This window comes from Bos taurus, chromosome 15 (assembly GCF_002263795.3).
Source record: "Bos taurus isolate L1 Dominette 01449 registration number 42190680 breed Hereford chromosome 15, ARS-UCD2.0, whole genome shotgun sequence".
NCBI lineage: Eukaryota > Metazoa > Chordata > Mammalia > Artiodactyla > Bovidae > Bos > Bos taurus.
The window spans coordinates 83,193,239-83,214,025 of NC_037342.1; the positions used below are offsets into that span (position 1 = coordinate 83,193,239).

A 20,787-nucleotide genomic window follows, 5' to 3' on the forward strand; every position below is an offset into this window, starting at 1 on the left:
GAAGTGGGAGGGCAGAGGAGCAAGGTCGCTGTGGCAGGAACAGCAGTGGGAGGTTCTGGCTGAGCTCCCCGGAGCAGAGCTGCCCCACCAGCCACAGCACACAGGACTGGGCTGCAGGAACAGGTAGGCACCTTGGTTTGGGCTTCCCAGGTGGCTTGGATGGTAAAGAATCTACCTGCAATGCAGGAGACCCGCGTTCCTGGTCGGGAAGCTCCTCTGGAGAAGGGAAGGCAACCCACTCTGTATTCTTGGCTGGAGAGTTCAATGGAGAGATGAGCCTGGAAGGCTGCAGCCCATGGGGTCGCGATGAATCGGACACAACTGAGCAACTAACGCTTTCACTTTTTATTTTGACTTGGATCATGAATTTGCAGGGCAAGGACCATCCTTTAAATGGGCAGCCAGGAACAGGACTCTCATTCTGTCTCTGACCCCCTGCTTGGCTTGCTAAGCCTTCCCAGGTTTCTGTTTATTTACTTTCCAAATCAGAGAATGGAGTGAAATGATTCTTAGGTTTCCTTCAAGATGTTGAGGGGATGATTTTCTATAATTCTCTGCATTTCCTGGTGTGTCAGTCTTATACAGAACACGCTGTCTGTGTTCTGTCTAACACTGTGCAGTTAGATTGAACCCTGAGCACCGAGCCCCACTGCTCTATTCTAATTCTGTAAGACAGAAAATTGCTCTTTGCAGAGCAGGTGGCCTCCAAGTGGTGACTTGTCTTCAAAGTTGGGGTTTTAGAAGTGTTTGCAAAGTTGGGAGCTACCACAACTTTATCTCCCCTTGATGAATGTGGAAGGAAAAAGGAGCTCTCTCAGACAGTGGAGCTTGAAGACAATGGCATCAGTCTGGAGCCTTCTTGCAAAGTCATAAAGAAACTTGGTGATATAGAATTCTTCCTAAAACCCAGCCATATGTGTCAAAATTCAACTAGTGTAGCCTTAAACTCATTAAAAGCACTTCTAAATGTTACTCTCAGAAGGTAATTGAATAGACATGGCAGCACAGAGGGGCAAAGATATTCCTTGTGGCGTTGCTCATAATGGTAACTGTTCAGAATGGGCTTCCCAGGCGGCTCAGCTGGAAAAGAATCGGCCTGCAACGTGGGAGACCTGGGTTCAATCCCTGCACTGGGAAGATCCCCTGGAGAAGGGCATGGCAACCCACTCCAGTATTCTGGCCTGGAGAATTACATGGACAGAGGAGCCTGGCAGGCTGCACGGGGTCACAAAGAGTCGGACTTGACTGAGCGACTAAGCACAGCACAGTATCGAAGTTTCAGCTTCAGCATCAGTCCTTCCAATGAATATTCAGGATTAATCGCCTTTAGGATGGACTGTTTATATCTCCTTGCAGCCCAAGGGAGTCTCAAGAGTCTTCTCCAACACCACAGTTCAAAAGCATCAATTCTTCAGTGCTCAGCCTTCTTTATAGTCCAACTGTCACACCCATACATGACAACTGGAAAAACCATAGCCTTGACTAGACGGACCTTTGTTGGCAAAGTAATGTCTCTGCTTTTGAATATGCTATCTAGGTTGGTCATAACTTTCCTTCCAAGGAGTAAGCGTCTTTTAATTTCATGGCTGCAGTCACTATCTGCAGTGATTTTGGAGCCCCCAAAAATAAAGTCTGACACTGTTTCCACTGTTTCCCCATCTGTTTGCCATGAAGTGATGGGACTGAGCCAGAACTGTGTCTGAGTGTCTCCTGCGGAGGTCGGGGTCAGCAGTGGCCTGCCACAGGGGCAGGGGCTCTGGGTGCAGTAGACCTGGGTGTGGCATAAACCCTCTTGGAGGAGGTCACCACTAACCCCACCATAGAGCCGCCAGAACTTAGACAGGACTTGGAAACAGACTTTTGGAGGGCACAAACAGAAGCTTGTGCACCAGGACCCAGGAGAAAGGAGCAGCGGCCCCACAGGAGACTGGCCCAGGCTTGGCCGTGAGTGTCCAGGAGTCTCCAGCAGCTGTACACTGGAACTCACACAGCATGAGAATCAACAGTAACGTCTGTAAAACTAAAGTTGTAAGTGGTGAAAGATAATAAACACACATGGTACATGAGAATACAGCGAGGCAGAGGCACCAACTAGGACTCCAGCCCGTCTCGGGCTTAGAGCCAAGCATAGACTAGAGCCCTTGGCTACAAGAACTGACAAATACAGCAAGGATCCAGAACCACAAAGATTTTTTTTTAATCTTTAAGTTGAAGGTCAATTTTTATTTCTTTCTTTCGAATTTAATTTTTAAATTTTTTATTGTGGTAAGAGCATAGAACATGAGCTCTTTGTAAGAGAATTTTAAACGTACAGTATTGTTATCTATAGGCAAGATGTTGTGCAGCACATCTCCAGAGCTTACCTTGCATAACTGAAACTTTATACATATGTTACATCAACTCCTCACTTCCTGGAAACCACCGTTCCATTCTAGTCCTGGCTTTTGTGAGTCTGCTATTTTAGACACCGCATGTAAGCTGCATCGTGCAGCCTTTGTCCTCTGTGACTGGCTACTACACTCAGCCTTCCCTAGGAACAGTCTTAAAAGAGAAGGAAATGCCGCACAATGTGACAATATGATGAACCTTGAGAGGCTGGTTCCTAAGAGTGGCCCCAGCAGACAATCATGGGACTTCACTCAAAGTGTGACCTGAAAAAAGAGATGTTGTTCTGAGAACAGATCTGGGGGCACCCCAGAGGCAGCAGCGCTGCTGAGCTGGTGGGCGGCAGACAGCTCTCTCCTTGAGTCCACGCTGAAGCTGCCAGCGTTGGGAAGAAAGGAAGGGAAAGAAAAGGATGCATGTGGTCCTGAGAGGAAAATCACAGGTCGGATGGCCTTGGTGCTGACACTGCCCAGCTATGCGAATACAAGCTTGCACTAGTTACGTTGGCTACAGGATGGCAGGCCAAGTACTCTGCATGACACTTTCATTTAATGAAAACCACTTGAACTTATTATCCCTAAGTTTCTAAATGTATAAAGTGGATTTAATAACGTCTAAGTTGTTATAAGGATTACAGCTACTACAGCCCAGTGCCTAGAATTCAGCGGGAGTTAAATAAAAGTGTTCATATTAACAATTGTTAAACTAACAGAGACAAGGGGCTTGTTCTGGTGCTGCCCCCGTGGTCATGTCTGGCTCTTTTCGACCTCGTGGACTATAGCTCGCCAGGCTCCTCTGTTCGTGGGATTTCTTTCTGGCAAGAACAGCTGGACTGGCTGCCCTTTTCTCCTCCAGGGGATCATCCCCACCCAGTGACTGAATAGGCAGATCTTACCACCAGCACCAGCTGGGAAGGCTCCGTTCTAGGTGAGATAAGTCATTTGCTGAAAGGGACGTGGAATAGGATCGATCAGCATCTCAAAGGAAAGAAAAAAGACTATGACGGAAGACTGGGAAGAATAGATGTAGCATAAAATTACAATACGGGGCGGGGGGGGCTTCCTGGGTGGTTCCGACTGCGCTTCCACTGCAGAGGGCCTGGATCCGCCCCCTGGTTGCTGCGAGGGCTGGCCATACCATACCGGAGATGTGGTTGGGAATGTTCCCTGGTGAAGCCGAAGTACAGAGGGGTAAGGGAGAGGGTGAGAGCAGGGCGGCTGGAAGGAGAGTGAAGTGGGTGCGAAGCGAGCTCCTTGTGGACTGTTTGCCTCCGCACCGTGCGACTCCTCAAAATGCTTCCAGCTTTCTCCCCGCGACACACGTCCTGTCCACAGCGAAAGCACTGCAGCAGGCTTGCTACTGGCCAGCACTTCCACTGCTCCCCGCACTCAGTTGGTTCCTAAAGGACAGGTCACCTCTTGGACAATGGGGAAAACATGTTAAGCTCCTGCAAAGTCTGGTTTCCTGTCTTTAAGTCAAACCTTGGGTCCCAACTGGGTTCACTTCTTTTTCCAGCGTCACCAGCACCATGCCATCACCACTCAAGCTCATGACCAACCGAGCCCTCGATGCCTTCACTCCAAAGGGCGTCGTTATTTCCAAAAGAGAGAAGCCTGGACACGTCTACCAGAAAGATGACCTGCCAAAAGGTCTGCCAAAAGAAGCCACAGTTCTCGGAGTAAGTCCATCTCCTTACAAGGGGAGCCCTGGGGAAAATATTATGAATGTATCCAGACCACAATCTACAATGGACCTGGGAGAATCTCTGTTTTTACCCCCCTGACTCCAGGCTTATTGGGACATGAAATGGAGCTTTATAGGAAGACCCTCCTGTAAACTAACTGAAACCATTAGATCTTTTCCACCAGAAATCTACACAATAAATCCTCTTATAATTTATCTTTACTACAGTAGACTTAGGATTTAACCATTTGATTTTACTCAGTATGTTTCAACTTGATTTTATTTTGAGCGTATTTCTCAAACATTTTGAAATGACACAATCTGGAGTCGTCTCGCTGCCATTTCCTCCCGTTCACGGGAGGAACTGTGAGACGCCCAGGCGTCCTAGGTCACCACCCTTCGTATTCAGCACTGAATTCCCACGTGCTCCTTAATGTCGCCTTTAGAGACCTAACTCCCATGCATCCCCAGATTTGGAAATCTGCCAAAAGTCAGAATTCAGGGCTAGTTAACAGCACGATGGCGCTTCGCAGGTGGCGCTCATGGTAAAAAATACACCTGCCACTGCAGGAGATGCAAGACACGCAGGGTCAGCCCCTGGGGCGGGAAGATTCTCTGGAGAAGGAAATGGCCGCCCACTCCAGTATTCTTGCCTAGAAAATCCCATGGACAGAGGAGCCTGGTGGGCTACATCCATGGGGTTGCAAAAGAGTCAGACAGACCAAGTGACTGAGCACTCACAGCTCACACACAGCACAGCAGCATCATATTCTTTATCCCTCATTTTCTTTTCTCAAAGCCTCTTCTGAGGGCTTGTGCAAACAGAAATCTTGTTCCCAAGGGTACAGTTTTCACTGACACACTCACTGCTAGGCATGGAAATGAAGGCAGTATCTTCCTAGCTTCTCTTGGAGACTTCCAGATCAATCTTTTCCTCTCATTTCTAGAAACTTCTAGAATCTCCTGTCATCCTGGTAGGTTATTCACTCCAACTTTTAACAAAGGACAATGCAACTGTCCTTTTCATTTATTACTTGAAAAATCCTAATTTCAGTCTCTCACCTGAAAAAGATATTTTTGAAATCTTAGTTGTGTTTTGAACAATGGAAGAGAACAATTATTTCAAGCCATTGTAGACAGTCATAAACTTCAAAAGGTATTTGTTAAAGGTAATTCTAATATTAGGAATAATTAAGAATTGATAGAATAAAATTTTAGGAAGATTGAGTTTGGTTTAAAAAACCTAAGAATAATCAGTGTTTTAGAAAATAACAGTAAATGATATACTGAAAAGTTTGAAACATGATCATCTTTAGGATAACCATCCGATGAATACGTTGCTTGGAAATAAAACCAACTACTGCTTATTATTCTACTATCATTTACCAGTAGTCACTCTCTTAATTTACTTCTTTTAAATAGCTGGTTCTGAGCTGACTTGCCTTTCTCCTCGTTTGGCCCATGCAGCCTATAATCTAGCCTACAGTTAGCCTAGAATCACAAACACATTTCACCATTTGCTTCAGCAATCAATAAGAGATATCAATAAGAGATAAGTTTTCATTCATACATTCACCTGTCATTTATCGAGCACGTGCCGTGTGCCAGCTACTGTTTTACACACTGGAGTTAATCAGTGAACTATACACTTCAGAGCTGTTTTTTTTTTTTTTTTAAGCCCCATTCCCATATTCCTTGAAGGAATTGGAGAGACACATTCCAGTGAGTTCCCCCTTCGTTCACTCTCCCAGGTAATTCACTCTTTCCCTTTCAGTTTTGACTGTTGAGTCACTGTCCCTCCATACAGTAGAGTTTCCACCATAAGCCATTGCTATTTCAAAATTGGTGTTTGTGATCTTTCCCAGCGCCGTGCCCTCTTAGCTCCTTGACCTCTTCTCCCCAAGGATCTTGTCCAGCCTTCCTTAGACGAACATTCCCTGGGTCATACCCTGTACCTTATCAGTACTAAGAGCAGGAACCCAGTTGAGAAGGTAACAGGCAGGAAACCTCCGGGCCCCCACACGGAGGAAATAGGCGGCAAGCATCAGACGATTTTTCATCTCTCTCTTAAGCAGCAGGAGAAAATAAACTACAAATGTAAGATTTTTCCCTTCTCTATACAAATTTAAAAGGAGGTTTCTTTTAAAATTCTGTGTTGCCATGACGACACCTGGTTCCACCTGAGCTTCAGTTTTCTCAAACCTTGAGCTAGCCAATGCGGCTTTTCTTATGGAAATGTTTTCTTAAGCTTTGTTAATTAACTATGTATTTTCCTTAGACTCTGTCTTTCTTCAAGTCCATTCTTCCTAAGACTCAGAACGGATCAAGGCTCAACAAACCAGTATGTTTTACTCATGGAAATGTTCTCTTAAGCTATGTTAATGAGACTGTGTATTTGCTTGGAAACCTGCCTTTCTTCAAGATTCATGTCAATTGTCTTATGGCCTGGGATGACTCTCCTGGTGCCAGTGTTATCTCAGAATGCATGTTGTGGGTGAGCAGCCTGGTGCCACTCTCTGAGTTTTGAGACATTTCCTTTCTCTAATTAGCAACCTACTAATAGGTGTATAACTTCTTGCTAAAAACTAGCATGGGGCACTCTTTCTGTCCCCTTCTGATGTCTATGTCGGAAGCTTTCTCTACCACTTTTATGCTTTAATAAATCTTTATCACACAAAAGCTCTGAGCGATCAAGCCTCATCTCTGGGCCCAGATCGAATTCCTCTCCTCTGGAGGCCAAGAATCCCAGCGTCTTTCATGGCTCAGCAACAACCTTTTGCAATCATTATCTATTTTTCAAGAATCTCATACTACAGCCACAAATTCTAATCTCTCAAGGTCGTTCCCTCTGACTTCCATTGACTCTTTGTTTAACCTTGCTGAAACTTATTGATAATAACCCTTCTTCACAGAGCCTTCCTCTCCCAGCCACGACCCCCAGGGGCCACTCTCTTGTGATGCCTTCAACAACCTCATCCTCGTATCCTTATAGCACACTCTCTAGAAAAAACCTATGACATTGATTTAACTCTAACGCTGCCCATTTGCCTAATCTGTACTTGAATTCATGTAACTAACCATGCCTGAAAACATGCCCACACTCACATGCACACATACACATCACTTCTTATTTACGACCATAAGCCCAAACGGACTGTCAAAGCTGCCTGAAATGTGCATGGTATTTGTTTCATCTGTTCACTTTGCTATGACCCCAGAAAACCACTTCATACATTCTTTCCCTCCCCGACCCCCAAAACCTCTAGAGTCTTCCTTTTCCATTGATCACCTTGCTTCCTAAAAGGCTAAGAAAGTTGAGCCTATCTGGTGAGAAAGTCTGAAACCTGCTACACATCTATAATTACCCACATCTATGCTCATGTATTCTTTATCTCCTCCCCATTGCTGAAAATAAAATAAATGCCCACCTTCTAATTAAGATATTCTTCCCTGGGGGCAGTAGATCCCAACCCTTTTCACTTGCTCCAATAATTCTCTGAAAATTTTCTTAATCAATTCCATGAGGGCAGAATCTTACTGCAATTTCTCCCCATCTTGAAAACAAACAAACAAAAAGCAAAAACAAATACTTTTGACTTCACACACCCTCCAGCTGATGCCCCCTTCTCCCTTTGCATTCCCAGGAGCACTTCCTAATGGGGGAAGTCAGGGTCTCTAATTACTCTTGGATGATACTCTCTCTTGAGCCATATCTGGTGGTATCTTTCTCCTTTGCTTCATGCTGCTAACCCAGTTTCCAGGCCTTTGGTGTTGATTTTCTCAAGCTAATAGAAAGGTTTGATGCAGCTGATCACTCTCTCCTACTTGAAATACTATATTCTTGGATGGGCTTCCCTGATAGCCCAGTTGGTAAAGAATTTGCCAGCAATGCAGGAGACCCCAGTTTGGTTCCTGGGTCGGGAAGATCAGCTGGAGAAGGGATAGGATACCCACTCCAGTCCTGTTGGGTTTCCCATGTGGCTCAGCTGGTAAAGAATCCACCTGCAATGTGGGAGACCTGGGTTCGATCCCTGGGTCAGGAAGATCCCTTGGAGAAGGGAAAGACTACCCACTCCAGTATTCCGGCCTGGAGAATTCCATGGACTGTATAGTCCATTGGGTCACAAGGAGTCAGACATGACTGAGCGACTTTCACTTTCTTTCTATTCTTGGACATCAGTCCTTCTGGTTTTCCTCCTTCCTTTTGGATCTTGCTTTTTATGTTTCTATTTTGCTGATCCTAAATTTGGGGTTCTCCACAGCTCAGTCCTTGACTCCATTCTCTTTCCATATCTGTTACAATGAAGAACTCATCTGGTAATAGGGATTTACATATTATCTTCACTTACAACTTGGAACAAAAAGGCTGTATCTGTTGCCAGGATCTCCCAACTTAAGACTCACATATGCAAAAGCCTATGTCCATCTCCACTTGGGCGTCTACTCGACACCTCTCCCTAGTCTGCCCCGGGCTGAAATCCCGATCTTCCACCCCAAGCCCAGTCCTCATACAGTAATGCCAAGTTTAAATCAGTGTTGACTCCATCACTTCAGATACTCAAGCCGAGCCCCTTGGAGGCACACTTCATCCCTTTTTCATAATCCACATTCACACCATTAGCAAGTCGGATAGGTTTACTCTCCACAGCGCATCTAGAACCGCCTCTGTTATCCACATCTTCCTCCAGGCTGGCGCCATCTCACGTGTGAATTACGGAAATGCCTTCTCTATTCATGCCCCTGCTCTGTCTCCTTACGATCTACTCTCAACTCAGCAGACACAACGATCTTTTAAAAACGTGAATTAGATCATGTACTATCCTTGCTCAAAGGTGTCCAGTGGGCTTGCCTTTTTACTGAGAATGACGGGCAAAGTCGGTAAAAAGAGCCTGCAATGCCATACATAGTTTGCATCACACCCTTAGTACTTCTGAGGGCTCAGTTCCTAATACTTTGCTCTTAACTCATTTTGATCTCCAAGGAATTCATCAGGAAAGGACATAACACACGTCTGGTGACAGTGCTTTTTCACTCGCTTTATTCCCCTGATGTCTGGGATAGTCAATAAATATTAAAACAGTGAGTTTTAAAACAGTGTTTAATAAGTATTAAACAGTGAGTAAAGTGAGTAAAGCTCCATATCAGATGAATAGGGCTGGAAACCTGGTTCTTCCATTTGGCCACTGGCATGGGTTTTTACAAGTTATTTTGACTCTGGTGCCTCATTTTTCTTATCCATGCGTGAGACGAGATGAATAGCTAAAACGCAGAAAGTGTTCAACAAACATAGACGACTGTCACCACCATTGGTGTCATTAAAAAGTATGAATAATTATTAAAATCTGATGATGAATAAGATGAACTATGGCACTAAAGACTTTCTGCTCTACTTCAATTGAAATTGAGCCTTTTATTAACATTCCCATGATAAATTTGCTTTCTATAGCCATCTAACTGGACCACTGTCTAGAAAATTTTTCCCTATCTATTTGCCCTAGACCAAACCAAACCAAACAAAGACCTGTAAACTACCTTTTGCAAAATAAAGTTAAAAATGCATCTATCACTTCCTGATTTGCTAGGTTAATAATTCTATCAGAAATAAAGAGGTTAGTTGTATATGACTCTCTAATAGAATGCCTATTGGCACCTTGTAACACTCCCCCGCTCCTTCTAGTGACAGATGATGGCGTGTACTCTGCACTCTTCAGAATTCACCGTGTGCGTGCAATGACAGCTCTCATCTGTTTACAGTGTTCTCTGGAATATTTTACAGTTTTCCCTCTTATTTCTTTCAGATCATCCAGATCCTGTGTTTCCTGGTGATTTCAAGTTTGGGGGTCATCTTGGTTTCTGTTCCCAATTCTTCCCAGCTCAGCCCAGCAATTTCCAGCATTCTGATGACTGGGTACCCATTTTTAGGAGCTCTGTGTGTGAGTAGAGTGGGGTCTCCAAGAGGGGATATGCTTTATAAGTGCCAGCTGGGTGCTGAGTCATGGAATGGCTCAATCCCAGGAAGCAGGAGAAGACTGAGTTCCGCCACCTTCCCTGTATTAGTATTGCACATCGCGTGTCTCTAGTTCAGGAAAAGCGGCAGAAGGACAGTCCATCCTGCGTGAGCCTCCCAGGGAGTGGCTGGCTGGGGCAGGAGGCAGTATGGTCCCACAGTGGGCATGCCAGTGCAGCATTTCTTACCTGGCTTCATGACATACTTCCAGAAAGCAGAAGGTTTTTCCTATCCTTCTTTGGCCCTTTGGTGAGGCCATTGGAATCCCTCCAGTTTAAGAGTAATCCACCTGTCAGCAGAAAGTGAAAAGCTGGTTTTTTCTTAAATAAAATGAGCGCTGCTGGTAGATGCCACAGATCTGCAGAGGATTAACTCACAGTGGCAAGACTCATGGACCAGGGACACTCTTGCTGCATAAAGTTTTTTTGAGGCCTTCCACATAGTGGCTCACGGCAAAGGGCCCAGCAGATCCTTTGCCTTGGAGATTAGCCAGGACCTCCCCACATCTCCCACAAAAGGCCACTTCTCCATGCAGCATTCCGGCAGAGGAGAAAAAGGCATGTTCTGGGCAGACAGACTTTTGCCACGGTGCCTCCTCTGTATGGACACCGTCCTCGTGTGGGCAAACCGTGCATTGAGGCAGGGGGAGCCCTGCTTCCGCCCCCAGAGCGCTGCTTGTCCTGACTCCTCTATCTCACCCACAGTCTGGGCTCCTGCATTTTCTAACGAAAGCTAGAAGTGACTCACGCTTGACCAGCTTTGTCTGCAACCACCCGATCCCAAGTTTAAACCACAAGCTTAACCCATGTTTCAGATTCTCAGAACATTATCCCTCCACCAACTGGACTCTTAATACCACTGGGATCAAATGCAGACTTGAAGGGCTTTAAAAGACTCTTCACATATAAGACTTTCACATCTGACCCTTCCCATTTTCCTCAACTCCCAGCCTAGCTCAGGTTACTGACACCAACGGCTCGATGCGCATGTGTTTCTGCACTTTGCGCCATTGGAGCCTGTCTGCTACATGCTTTAGGTGGCTGTTCCTGCCCTTCTGAGCCCTCAAGTCACGGTCTTTCTCGGTCTCCTCTCTTTCCACCTCGTCATCTAGCAACACTCGCCTCCCTCCATGTGTAGCTCCTTCCCAAACCTCCTCAGCTCCTAGTGATTTCACTAACATAAATTCAGCTCCTCTGTGCATCCTGCGGATTCTTCAAAGTCAATGGAGGCATCCTGGGGGTGAATATCAGGGGTCTCTATCCATATGGATCCCAATGAATTGACATGATGTATTGATTGAGCTGGGGCTTCCCGGGTGGCTCAGTGGTAAAGAATCTTCCTGCCAGTGCAGGAGATACAAGGGACGTGGGCTTGATTCCTGGTCAGGAAGATCCCCCAGAGTAGGAAATGGCAACTCTCTCCAGTATTCTTGCTTGGGAAGTTCCATGGGAAGATGAGCCTGGCGGGTTACAGTCCATGGGGTCGCAAGGAGTTGGACACGACTGAGGAACTCAGCATGTGCGCGTGTGCACACACACACACACGCACATTGATTGCCTGAGAGGAACATGGTGGTCACATTTCTGTAAGTCAACTGAACTGATCATTTCTCTCTTTTCTGAGCAGTTTGCCATTACCGGAACCGTCTCAATTATCTCTGGAAAAAAATCAAATAAGCCTTTTGTAAGTATGAGAACCATTGATTCTTAGCTGACTGGAATAAAAGGAACTTCAGAGTTAACTCTTTGGGGGGGATTTGGGCTCTTCCCTCCTAGACTAGTGCTCTTTGCCCTACAAAGAGGCCTCTAGCATCATATTCTAAGCGTGGAGGAGGTTTACCTCATTTGCTTAAATGGTAGAAATTTTTGAATATACCACGGGCTCCTTACGACTTGCTATCTTGGCCCTGAAGGGGACAGACGCCCATCTTGCTAGAGCCTAGAGGTCCTTTCTAGGATAGGGAGATCCTTTTCTAGAGGCAGAGGTGTGTGGGCATAGGTCCTGTTGCCATCTCCTCCACCTGCTTAGAAACAGCCGTCAGACTGCAGCCATTTTGCTGACAAGGTCAGGAGGGGGCGAGGGGAGTAGGCGCTGAGGTCTTTGATCCTCTCCATAGCAAGCTCCCCTTCGCACAGCCACACACCCACAAACATGACCTCAGGAGAAGCCACATCCCGACTCAGGAAGATCCACAGTCTGGTTAGCGATGGATGAGGGCACATCAGATGGTGTATGAGAGACGGTGTAGAGGCCAGTATAAGCTCCTGATGCTTGAAGCTGAACGTCTTAACCCCACAACCAGTGGACAGAAAAATGAAGAGTTCACAGCCTCGGATGGGGTCAGAGCTCTGTCGCTGACACTTCTGTGTGCTTCAAAAAGTTCCTTCCTTCTCCAGCCCCTGGTTTTCTCATCTACAAAATGCAGAAGAGAAACATGTGGCTCTCAGAGCTGGTTTTCCCAAGTGCCCTGAATTCACTGAAAAGGCAAGCCACAACCAGGATGACCTAACGCGATGTGACTTGCATGTGGGACCCAAGATGACACGGGGGCTCACATGTGGGACCCAAGACAGTACGTGGGCTCCACTGCCTACACTTGGCAACTCTGGGCAAAGACTCTGCCTGTTCAGGCTGCTGTTCCTTCAGGGATTCAGCACACAAAGCCCTGAAGCTATGGGGCCAAGAGATAAGAGGACAGAGCAACCATCCTCCCCAACAGCCGGTATCCCACTGTGATGTTAAAACAGAAAAGAGTGTGCGCTGGGAGCCTGACACCAAGCCTGGCTCATTTTTGTGGAGGAATCATATCCTGTGGAAGCTCTTTTCCCCAAGATGTAGAATACACCCCAGGAGAGAGTGTGACAGATGTGGTTCTCATTGGTCTGATTCGCCTCCAGATGGGTAGTCCAACTTCTCCAGCTGGTTTCAGCCTTTTCTCTGAAGCTGCTTCTTGATGGGAAGAGAGTCAGAGAATGGTCCTCACAGGAGGGACCAAAGGCCATATTCCAGAGCCCTTAGAGCAAAAGAATGATGCTAAAGCTGCTGAGGAAGTCAAGGAGGCCCTGGCAGGTTCCCGGGAAGCTCCTTCTCCATCTTGGTGGCCCTGCAGAGTCAAGGAGCCAGACCTCTTCCCCTAAGAAAGAACCGTTCATACATTTTCTCATTCAACAACCTTTTACTGATTATATCAGGTGACAAACCAGGTAGTGAGAAGGGCCTACAGAGTAAATAAAACACAGTCTGTGTCCCCAAGGAGCACACGGGTTGGAGGAGAACAGACGCAGGGAAGCCCCATTGCAGAGAGTGGATGGAGGGTGAACAGCCTCACGTGCTGCATCCGTGATGAGGTCCCAGTGCAGAATTTTTCTTCCAGGCCATAAACAGCCTCATCTTCAGTGCAGTGAGCTCTGTGGCTGCTGGAGTGGGCCTCATCCTCCTCGCTGGCAGCCTGGTAGCCCTGAGGACGGCCTCCCAGCAGTGTGACTCCGGAAGGGATTACCTATCCTTGCTGCCTTATTCGACGTACTATTACTCGATATATGACGTCAAGGACTGTCTCCTGACCATTGTCGATCTAACAGTAAGTAGACTGCACTTCCTGTCATGTGATACCTCAGTGTCCCTGCTTCGCAGACTTTTCTGCCTTTTCAGCAGTCTCCAGCCCTGTTGGTTTGAACGTCTGGAAGCAAATAGGAAAGACAAAAAATTATGGTTGAAAGAGGTTGGTCAGCAGGCTGCATAATATGGGCGAAGCACTGTGCGAGGTCAAAACAGGGAATCAAGAAGGGCTGTGCGTGATGGCCTGTTTGGTCATCCTTCTTAAATGATAAATACCCCATTCTCAGTAGCTTTAGCCCTCAAAGTGCCCCCTTCGTTGAACAGGCATTCCCACCGCCCACAGCACAGACAGAAACATTTCCTTTCGATTTGATTTGGGATTAATGCATCATATGGTAAGCTGGTATGGAACTTGAGCCTTAAGCCCAAGCACAGAACTACTAGACTGGCCAGGCAGGGCTGCAGACAATGAGAGATGGTCTACCCAGGGATGACTCTTAGCAGGAATGCCAGCATCCCTTGGCACCATCTTCTTGCCACACTTCCCCCAAACCTGATGGTCATCACCTGTTGATTATGACCATCTTGGCTTGGTCAGTCCTCTATATGCAGGCTCAGAGTTTGGAAACCATAAACTCTGGCCCTTTTAGGAGAAGGGTTACTCCCCTTGTGACTCCTCTTCGTCTGAGCTGGGGAGACAAAGGCAATCTGTGTCATCCCCTTGGATCTGTCTCTTGAATCACAGAGACTGTGTGTGCGTTTCTGAACTCACAGCCTTCTCTGAGGTTGCCTGTGGGACCCAGAGGTTGCCAAAAGCATCTGCTTTGATCCAGGAGCTTGAGGAAGTGGAAGGGTACAGAGACTCATCTGGCTGGAACTCAGCTTGAGGAAGCCCAGCAGACAGAACAACGCTGGTGCACGGGAGAGGTCAGGCAAAGCAAGGAGAATGGGAGAGGCGCTCTCCCGCCGTGGGTAATCAGACCTTAATTCAGCAAAAACGCATCTCAAACTGCCTCCCCCGCTCAGGTAACTAGAGCCAAAGAGAACTTCCTGCAACATCAGAGGAGCTGCGACTCGGCAGACCAGGCAGAATTCAAAGCCCACTCTCTTTATTAACGTAAAGATTACCTGGGGAAAGTAACAAAGTTAAAGTTAAAAATACATATCAAGAGATGGAAGACAGAAAGAAGGGAGGGTGGCAGGAAGGTCATCTTACATCCTAGAAAACTAAGAAGGATATTAAAGCCAGAGCAGAGGTCAGAAGACCATGGCGGCCTGGAAGGAACATAGATGTTGGAGGTGGGCTCATGGAAGTTTAATTCCCATGATAGGATCTGAGGCTCTTCAGGCACGCTGGATGTAGGAAGCTCGCACCAAGTGCTCTGCAAAATGTTAGGAGCTGAGACTAAATATTTAGCCTATTTAAGAAATAAGACAAGGAGAACACTCTGTCCTGCATCTCAAGAAGCTTCCAGAAACTCTTCCATAAAGGTTTATAGGATGAAATCATCTCCCCAAGCCTTGTGCAGATAGGGTACCCAAATCCGAAATTACATATAAAATAGAGGAACCTTGACTAAAATGACTAACTTAAAATTGTCCCCGGATCTGTGAAACTCCCAAGGTACTATCAGAATCAAACCCAACTCCCATCAAGAGTTACTGTTGTTCCGTCACTAATGCGTGTCCCACCCTTTGCAGCCTCATAGACCGCAGCACTCCAGGCTCCTCTGTTGTCCACTGTGTCCTGGAGTTTGCTCAGGTTCTTGTCCACTGAGTCAGTGATGCTCTCTAACCGCCTCGTCCTCTGTGTCCCCTTCTCCTTGTGCTGTCTATCTTTCCCAGCTTCAGGGTCTTTTCCAGTGAGTTAGGTCTTTGTGTCAGGTGGCCAAACTATTGGAGCTTTAGCTTCAGCATCAGTCCTTCCAATGAATGTTCAAGCTTCATTTCCTTTAGGATGGACTCTTTGCAATCTAAAGGACTCTCAAGAGTCTTCTCCATCAACAGAGATGTCTGTAAGTGCAAATTATGCGTCTCCTACCTACCATGAACTCTCCAACCATCATCGCCCACACGCTGAAGTTATCTAAGAATGAAAATATTTTGAAAAACATTAAGGGAAAAAATGAGGGATAGCAGAAAATAGGACAAACATGAAATGTAGTTACCTGAGAGTTAGAGATTACATCATAATTTGAAAAAATGCTATAATGAAACTGCATTTTAAACGATTAAAGATATTTAAAAAGGAATTAAAACCAAATGAAAGAATATGGCAATGAACAAAAAAACAAGTGGATCTGAAAAAGAGCCAAATAGTATGATTATAAATGAAAATTAAAATATTTGAAATTAAGAACTTAGCATCAGTTAAATAGGAGATACAACATATAGGTCTGATTAAACCACATAGAACACAATACACTAAGATAAAAATTTAGAAAATATCAATGAGAAGTTAAAAGACACGGAGGACACAGTGAAGGGAGAAGGTTCAACACATCTCATATGAGCTCCAGTGGGACAGCGTGGTAGACAGGGAGGATGCAATAGAAATAAGCAAGAACTTGGCAGAATTTAAGAAAGATATGGGAGTTCAGACTGAAGGACTGCACTGAGATTGTTGCAGGATGAATAAAAAGCCCACACCTAGAAACAGCGTGGCAACCAAAGACACTCAAGAAAAAAGAGAAAATAATAGGAGCGCCTATAGGTAAGTGAGCGACCTCCCTGGTGGCTCAGCTGGTAAAGAATCTGCCTGCAACGCGGGAGACCTGGGTTCGATCCCTAGGTTGGGAAGATCCCCTGGAGAAGGGAACGGCTCCCCACTCCAGTGTTCTGGCCTGGAGAATCCCATGGACTGTATGGGGTCGCCAGGAGTCGAACACGACTGAGCAGCTTTCACACACACACAGGTGAATGAAGGCTGACTCTCATCTCTGAGTGTGGAATACCGAGGTCTTGAGTGGAAACCCTTGCTATTCATTTCCCTGCTTTGGTTCAGAGATCCGAAAGGAAAAGCAGGAAAGAGGATGACGTGGTCCTCACCGCCCCTTCCTCTCTCCACTGTTAGAGTCTTCACTCGCAGTCTTGTCTCCTGAACGAGTCGGGCACCAACCATCCCTGTGTTGACTTACAGGGTGTCCTGCTGGTGATGCTCAACTTCACGGTGCTGGAGCTCTTAGCAGCTGCATACGCTTCTGTCTTTTGGTGGAAACGGTCGACTGTGACAGCCCTGCGTTCATTCAGTCACGAATAAGAAGAACTGGGGGACCGGAGCCGACATACGCACATCATGACGGATGAGAGAACTAATAAGAACCTGCCGCATAGCACAGGGCCTTTTCTCAGCGCTCTGGGCTGGCAAAGAGGGAGCGCGTGTGCATGGACGGCAGACTCACGAGACTAACACGATTCGGCAAAGCAGCTAAACCCCAGGAAAAACAAAAAGACGAGAGGATGTGTGGTCTTGCGCTGGTGTGAGCTGGCGAGTCGTGTGGTTTATAGGCCCTGCTTCTGTAGCACTTTCATACTCACATTGCTTAAATTTTAAACATCATGGATTCCAAGAACACTTCAATTAAAAAATACTTCTACAATAATACGGCTCTATTTCTGTCAGTTAAATATGCCTCTGTTCTCTGTCTCATTTAACAACCTTATTCTTAAATATCTAAACTCAAAGATCGAATTTAACCAGAACGCTCTCTCCCATCTAAGTCCTAGACCAAACAAGAAATTAGACACATAGAAATATAATTAACTTGTTACTGTACTGGAGTGAATAGAACTGCCCAATAAAGAGGCTCCTACTGTCTCCCCTGGTCTAGGCTGAGGCCTATCCTAGAGGGAACGTGCGACAGAAATCCACAGCATGCCTTCCGAGTGACACGTACAAAGATGGGCACAAAGTGATACACACCAGAGCCCCTACAGGAAACTCCAAATGCCAAAGTGATACACGCAAGAGCCCCACAGGAAACTCTCCAAATGCCAAAGTGATACACACCAGAGCCCCCACAGGAAACTCCAAATGCCAAAGTGATACACACAAGAGCCCCACAGGAAACTCTCCAAATGCCAAAGTGATACACACCAGAGCCCCTACAGGAAACTCTCCAAATGCCAAAGAGTAGGAGAGACAAATAAAACCGTGGTGTAGTCGGACAATGGATGGGCTTCCCAGGTGGCTCGGACGGTAAAGAGTCTCCCTGCAACGCAGGAGACCCAGCTTCAGGTCCTGCGTCAGGAAGATCCCCTGGAGAAGGGCATGGCAGCCCACTCCAGTATTCTTGCCTGGAGAACTCCATGGACAGAGGAGCCTGGCGGGCTTCAGTCCTGGGGGTCACAAAAGGTACAGCTGAGCGACTAACACACACAAACAATGGCGTGTGATATACCAACGCAAGTGGACAAACAGCAATTATATGCCACATGGACGACTCCCACAGTGTATGATTCCACGTGTACACGTGGAATCTAACTGAGAGGGTCAGGATAGTGGTTACCTTTGCAGGTGATGATTGGAAGGGGACCCAGAGGGCCCACGGGTTCCTGGAGACACTGTTTTTCTTGATCTGGATACTAGTGCTCTAGAGTGCACTAGAATGTTTTCAAGTGTGTGTGTGTGTGTGTGTGAATATTTTACACTGGGGCTGGAGAAACTTTGAGATTTCTTTTTACCCAATAAGCCAAGCAATGCAATAAAATTGTATGTTATCCAAGAGCTATTTCTTATTTACTTTCTACTGTTAATAGAAAGTTTCTTCAGAATATCTAGAGGATTGTATTCAGCATTATCTAGGTTAATATTGCAAACTGATGGGAGGATTGGTAAGGACATTTCACCTTTCATTTCTAACCTCTCATCCAAACCCTTACCCCTAGCCTGGTTGTCTGTCAAAATTGGAGTGACCATCTGCTCAGTTCTAAAGTCAGAAATTTGGGAGTCTGTCTTGGCTCCTTACTTTTTGCTTCATAACCACATTCAGTTTGGGAAATCAATTAGCAAGAATCACTAACAGGAAGATCTAAGAAACTTGTAGCAAGAAAAGGTGTGAAAAGTTTCAACCAAGCCCAAGAAGACACTGCAGACATTTATCATACATATTAGAAGTCCAAGTTCTCAGCCCTGATTTTCTAAAAATGCATCTTCCTCAGAAACTTAACCCAGAATCACTGGCTGAGTCACACATACTCAGATCCTTATCACAAACTCTCTGATCCTTCTGATCTTAGCCAACTCCAGTGAGAGTCTCCTTGCTGAAGTGAGTTAGCAGCCTCACTGAGTAGGCAAGGAGCTGAAGGCATCCTCTAATCTCCAGCCCTGGGAGATGCTACAATGCACAGAACAACTTTCTATGGTGGCAAAGAATCTTCAGGCCCCACATGCCAGCCATGTCAAGGTTAAGAAACCCTGCTATAACTAGGAAATACTCAAGGTAATATTTGAACATTATGGGAGGTTTTGTGAAACTATTTGCTTTATGGTTTAATTGTTAAAATCATAACAAATGTAAGAATAGCAAGGAGTAACATGGAAAACGGGGCTTCCCTGGTGGCTCAGTGGTAAAGAATCCACCTGCCAAAGCAGGAGACAAGAGTTCAATCCCTGATCCAGGAAGATCCCACAGGCCACATGGAACAACTAAGCCCATGCTCCACAACCACTGAGCCCGAGCTCCAGGGCCCAGGAGCCGAAACCACCGAGCCCGAGCTCCAGGGCCCGGGAGCCGCAACCAACGTGCTCCAGGGCCCGGGAGCTGCAACCACCAAGCCCGTGCTCCAGGGCCTGGGAGCCACAACCACTGAGCCCATGTGCTGCAACTACTGAAGCCTGTTCGCCCAAGAGCTGGTGCTCCACAAGAAGAGAAGCATCGCAGTGAGAAGCCCATTCACCGCAACTAGAGAGAACTCCCATTCACTGCTACAGAGAAAAGACCCAGCACAGCCAAAATAAAGTAAGTAAATGAATAAACGTTTTTTAAAAATTACAAAAAGGGGGCTTCCCTGGTGGCTCAGATGGTAAAGAATCTGCCTGCAATGTGGGAAACCTGGGTTCGATCCCTGGGTTGGGAAGATCCCCTGGTGGAGGGCATGGCAACCCACTCCAGTATCCTTTCAGGGAGAATCCACGTGGACAGAGGACCCTGGCGGGCTACAGTCCCTGGGGTCACAAAGAGTCAGACACGACTGAGCGACTAAGCACAGCACTAGACTCAGACACCCTTTCTCTCCTACCATCCATCTGCTCTTCACTACAGTGGTGATAACACCAGCACTTACAAAAGTGTGCTATGCAGATTATCTCATTTAATTCTCACTACAGCCCTATGTTGGGCTGCCCTGGTGGCTCAGATGGTAAAGAATCCACCTGCAATGCGGATTCGATCCTGGCTTCGATCCCCGGGTTGGGAAGATCCCCTGGAGAAGGGAATGGCTACCCATTCCAGTATTCTGGCCTGGAGAATTCCACGGACAGAGGCGCCTGGAAGGCTACAGTCCATGGGGTTGCAAAGAGTCAGACATAACTGAGTGACTTTCACACACGCACACACAAACACGGAAAGCAAAATTCCATATAGAGTTTTACATTGTTTGAGTTGCATTTGCATAGCTCTAACCAGGAAGACTCTCACTTGACTTCATCTTACCTGTCTTTTTGAAAGCTAGAGTTACACCCTATGGAAGTGGCAACTACATCTGGTCCAATACCTGCATGTACTGATTTTCACTGGGAAAGAAAGATGGTTAATCAGTACTGAGACAATCAGTCAACCACGAGTGGGAAACGCCTTTCGAAAGAGGGTGGCAGCCCGGCTGACGCAGAGTTTGGAGGCAGGCGGGCAGGGTCTGACTCCTTCCCCGCCGCTCGGTACGTGGCCTCGAACAGTTTAACCTTCTGTACCTCATTTTCAGGATGGTAGAAATGTTAAAAGAATCAATGTGAATACATGTTAAAACAGAACCCCTTCCGCAGTGCCAGGAACACCGTGGGTGTTTCCTCATTTAGTTCCTTTCTAGCCCATGAACACAGGCCCTGGGATTTGTTGGTACACCACCTGTTTATTTTGTGTTGACCATCTGTTTACAAATAAGTGGACAATAAAGCAAGTCTTCCAGATAACCGGATCCTTCACCAGGAAGACAGAAGA

At 46.4% G+C, this 20,787-nt stretch overlaps 1 protein-coding gene and 2 long non-coding RNA genes across 4 annotated transcripts in view; 1 reads left to right on the forward strand and 2 right to left on the reverse strand.

The window, feature by feature from the left end:
- MS4A7 (membrane-spanning 4-domains, subfamily A, member 7) lies at window positions 1–17,235 on the forward strand. Of its 2 annotated transcripts, none has more exon segments than NM_001077040.1 (6): window positions 1–123; window positions 3,901–4,063; window positions 9,867–10,001; window positions 11,702–11,758; window positions 13,449–13,655; window positions 16,773–17,233. In NM_001077040.1, coding segments are annotated over 5 exon segments (669 nt in total). In that variant the 5' UTR covers window positions 1–123; window positions 3,901–3,913; the 3' UTR covers window positions 16,893–17,233.
- On the reverse strand, window positions 9,149–12,876 carry LOC132342378 (uncharacterized). Its single transcript, XR_009490740.1, has 2 exons — window positions 10,264–12,876; window positions 9,149–9,327 (listed from the first exon to the last, which is right to left on the reverse strand). It is a non-coding gene; the product is annotated as an uncharacterized lncRNA (long non-coding RNA).
- LOC112441666 (uncharacterized) overlaps window positions 13,231–20,787 on the reverse strand; it is a 21,544-nt gene continuing 13,987 nt past the window's right edge. The window contains exon 5 of the long non-coding RNA XR_009490739.1: window positions 13,231–13,754. This is a non-coding gene — a long non-coding RNA (uncharacterized lncRNA). The remainder of the gene's footprint in view (window positions 13,755–20,787) is intronic.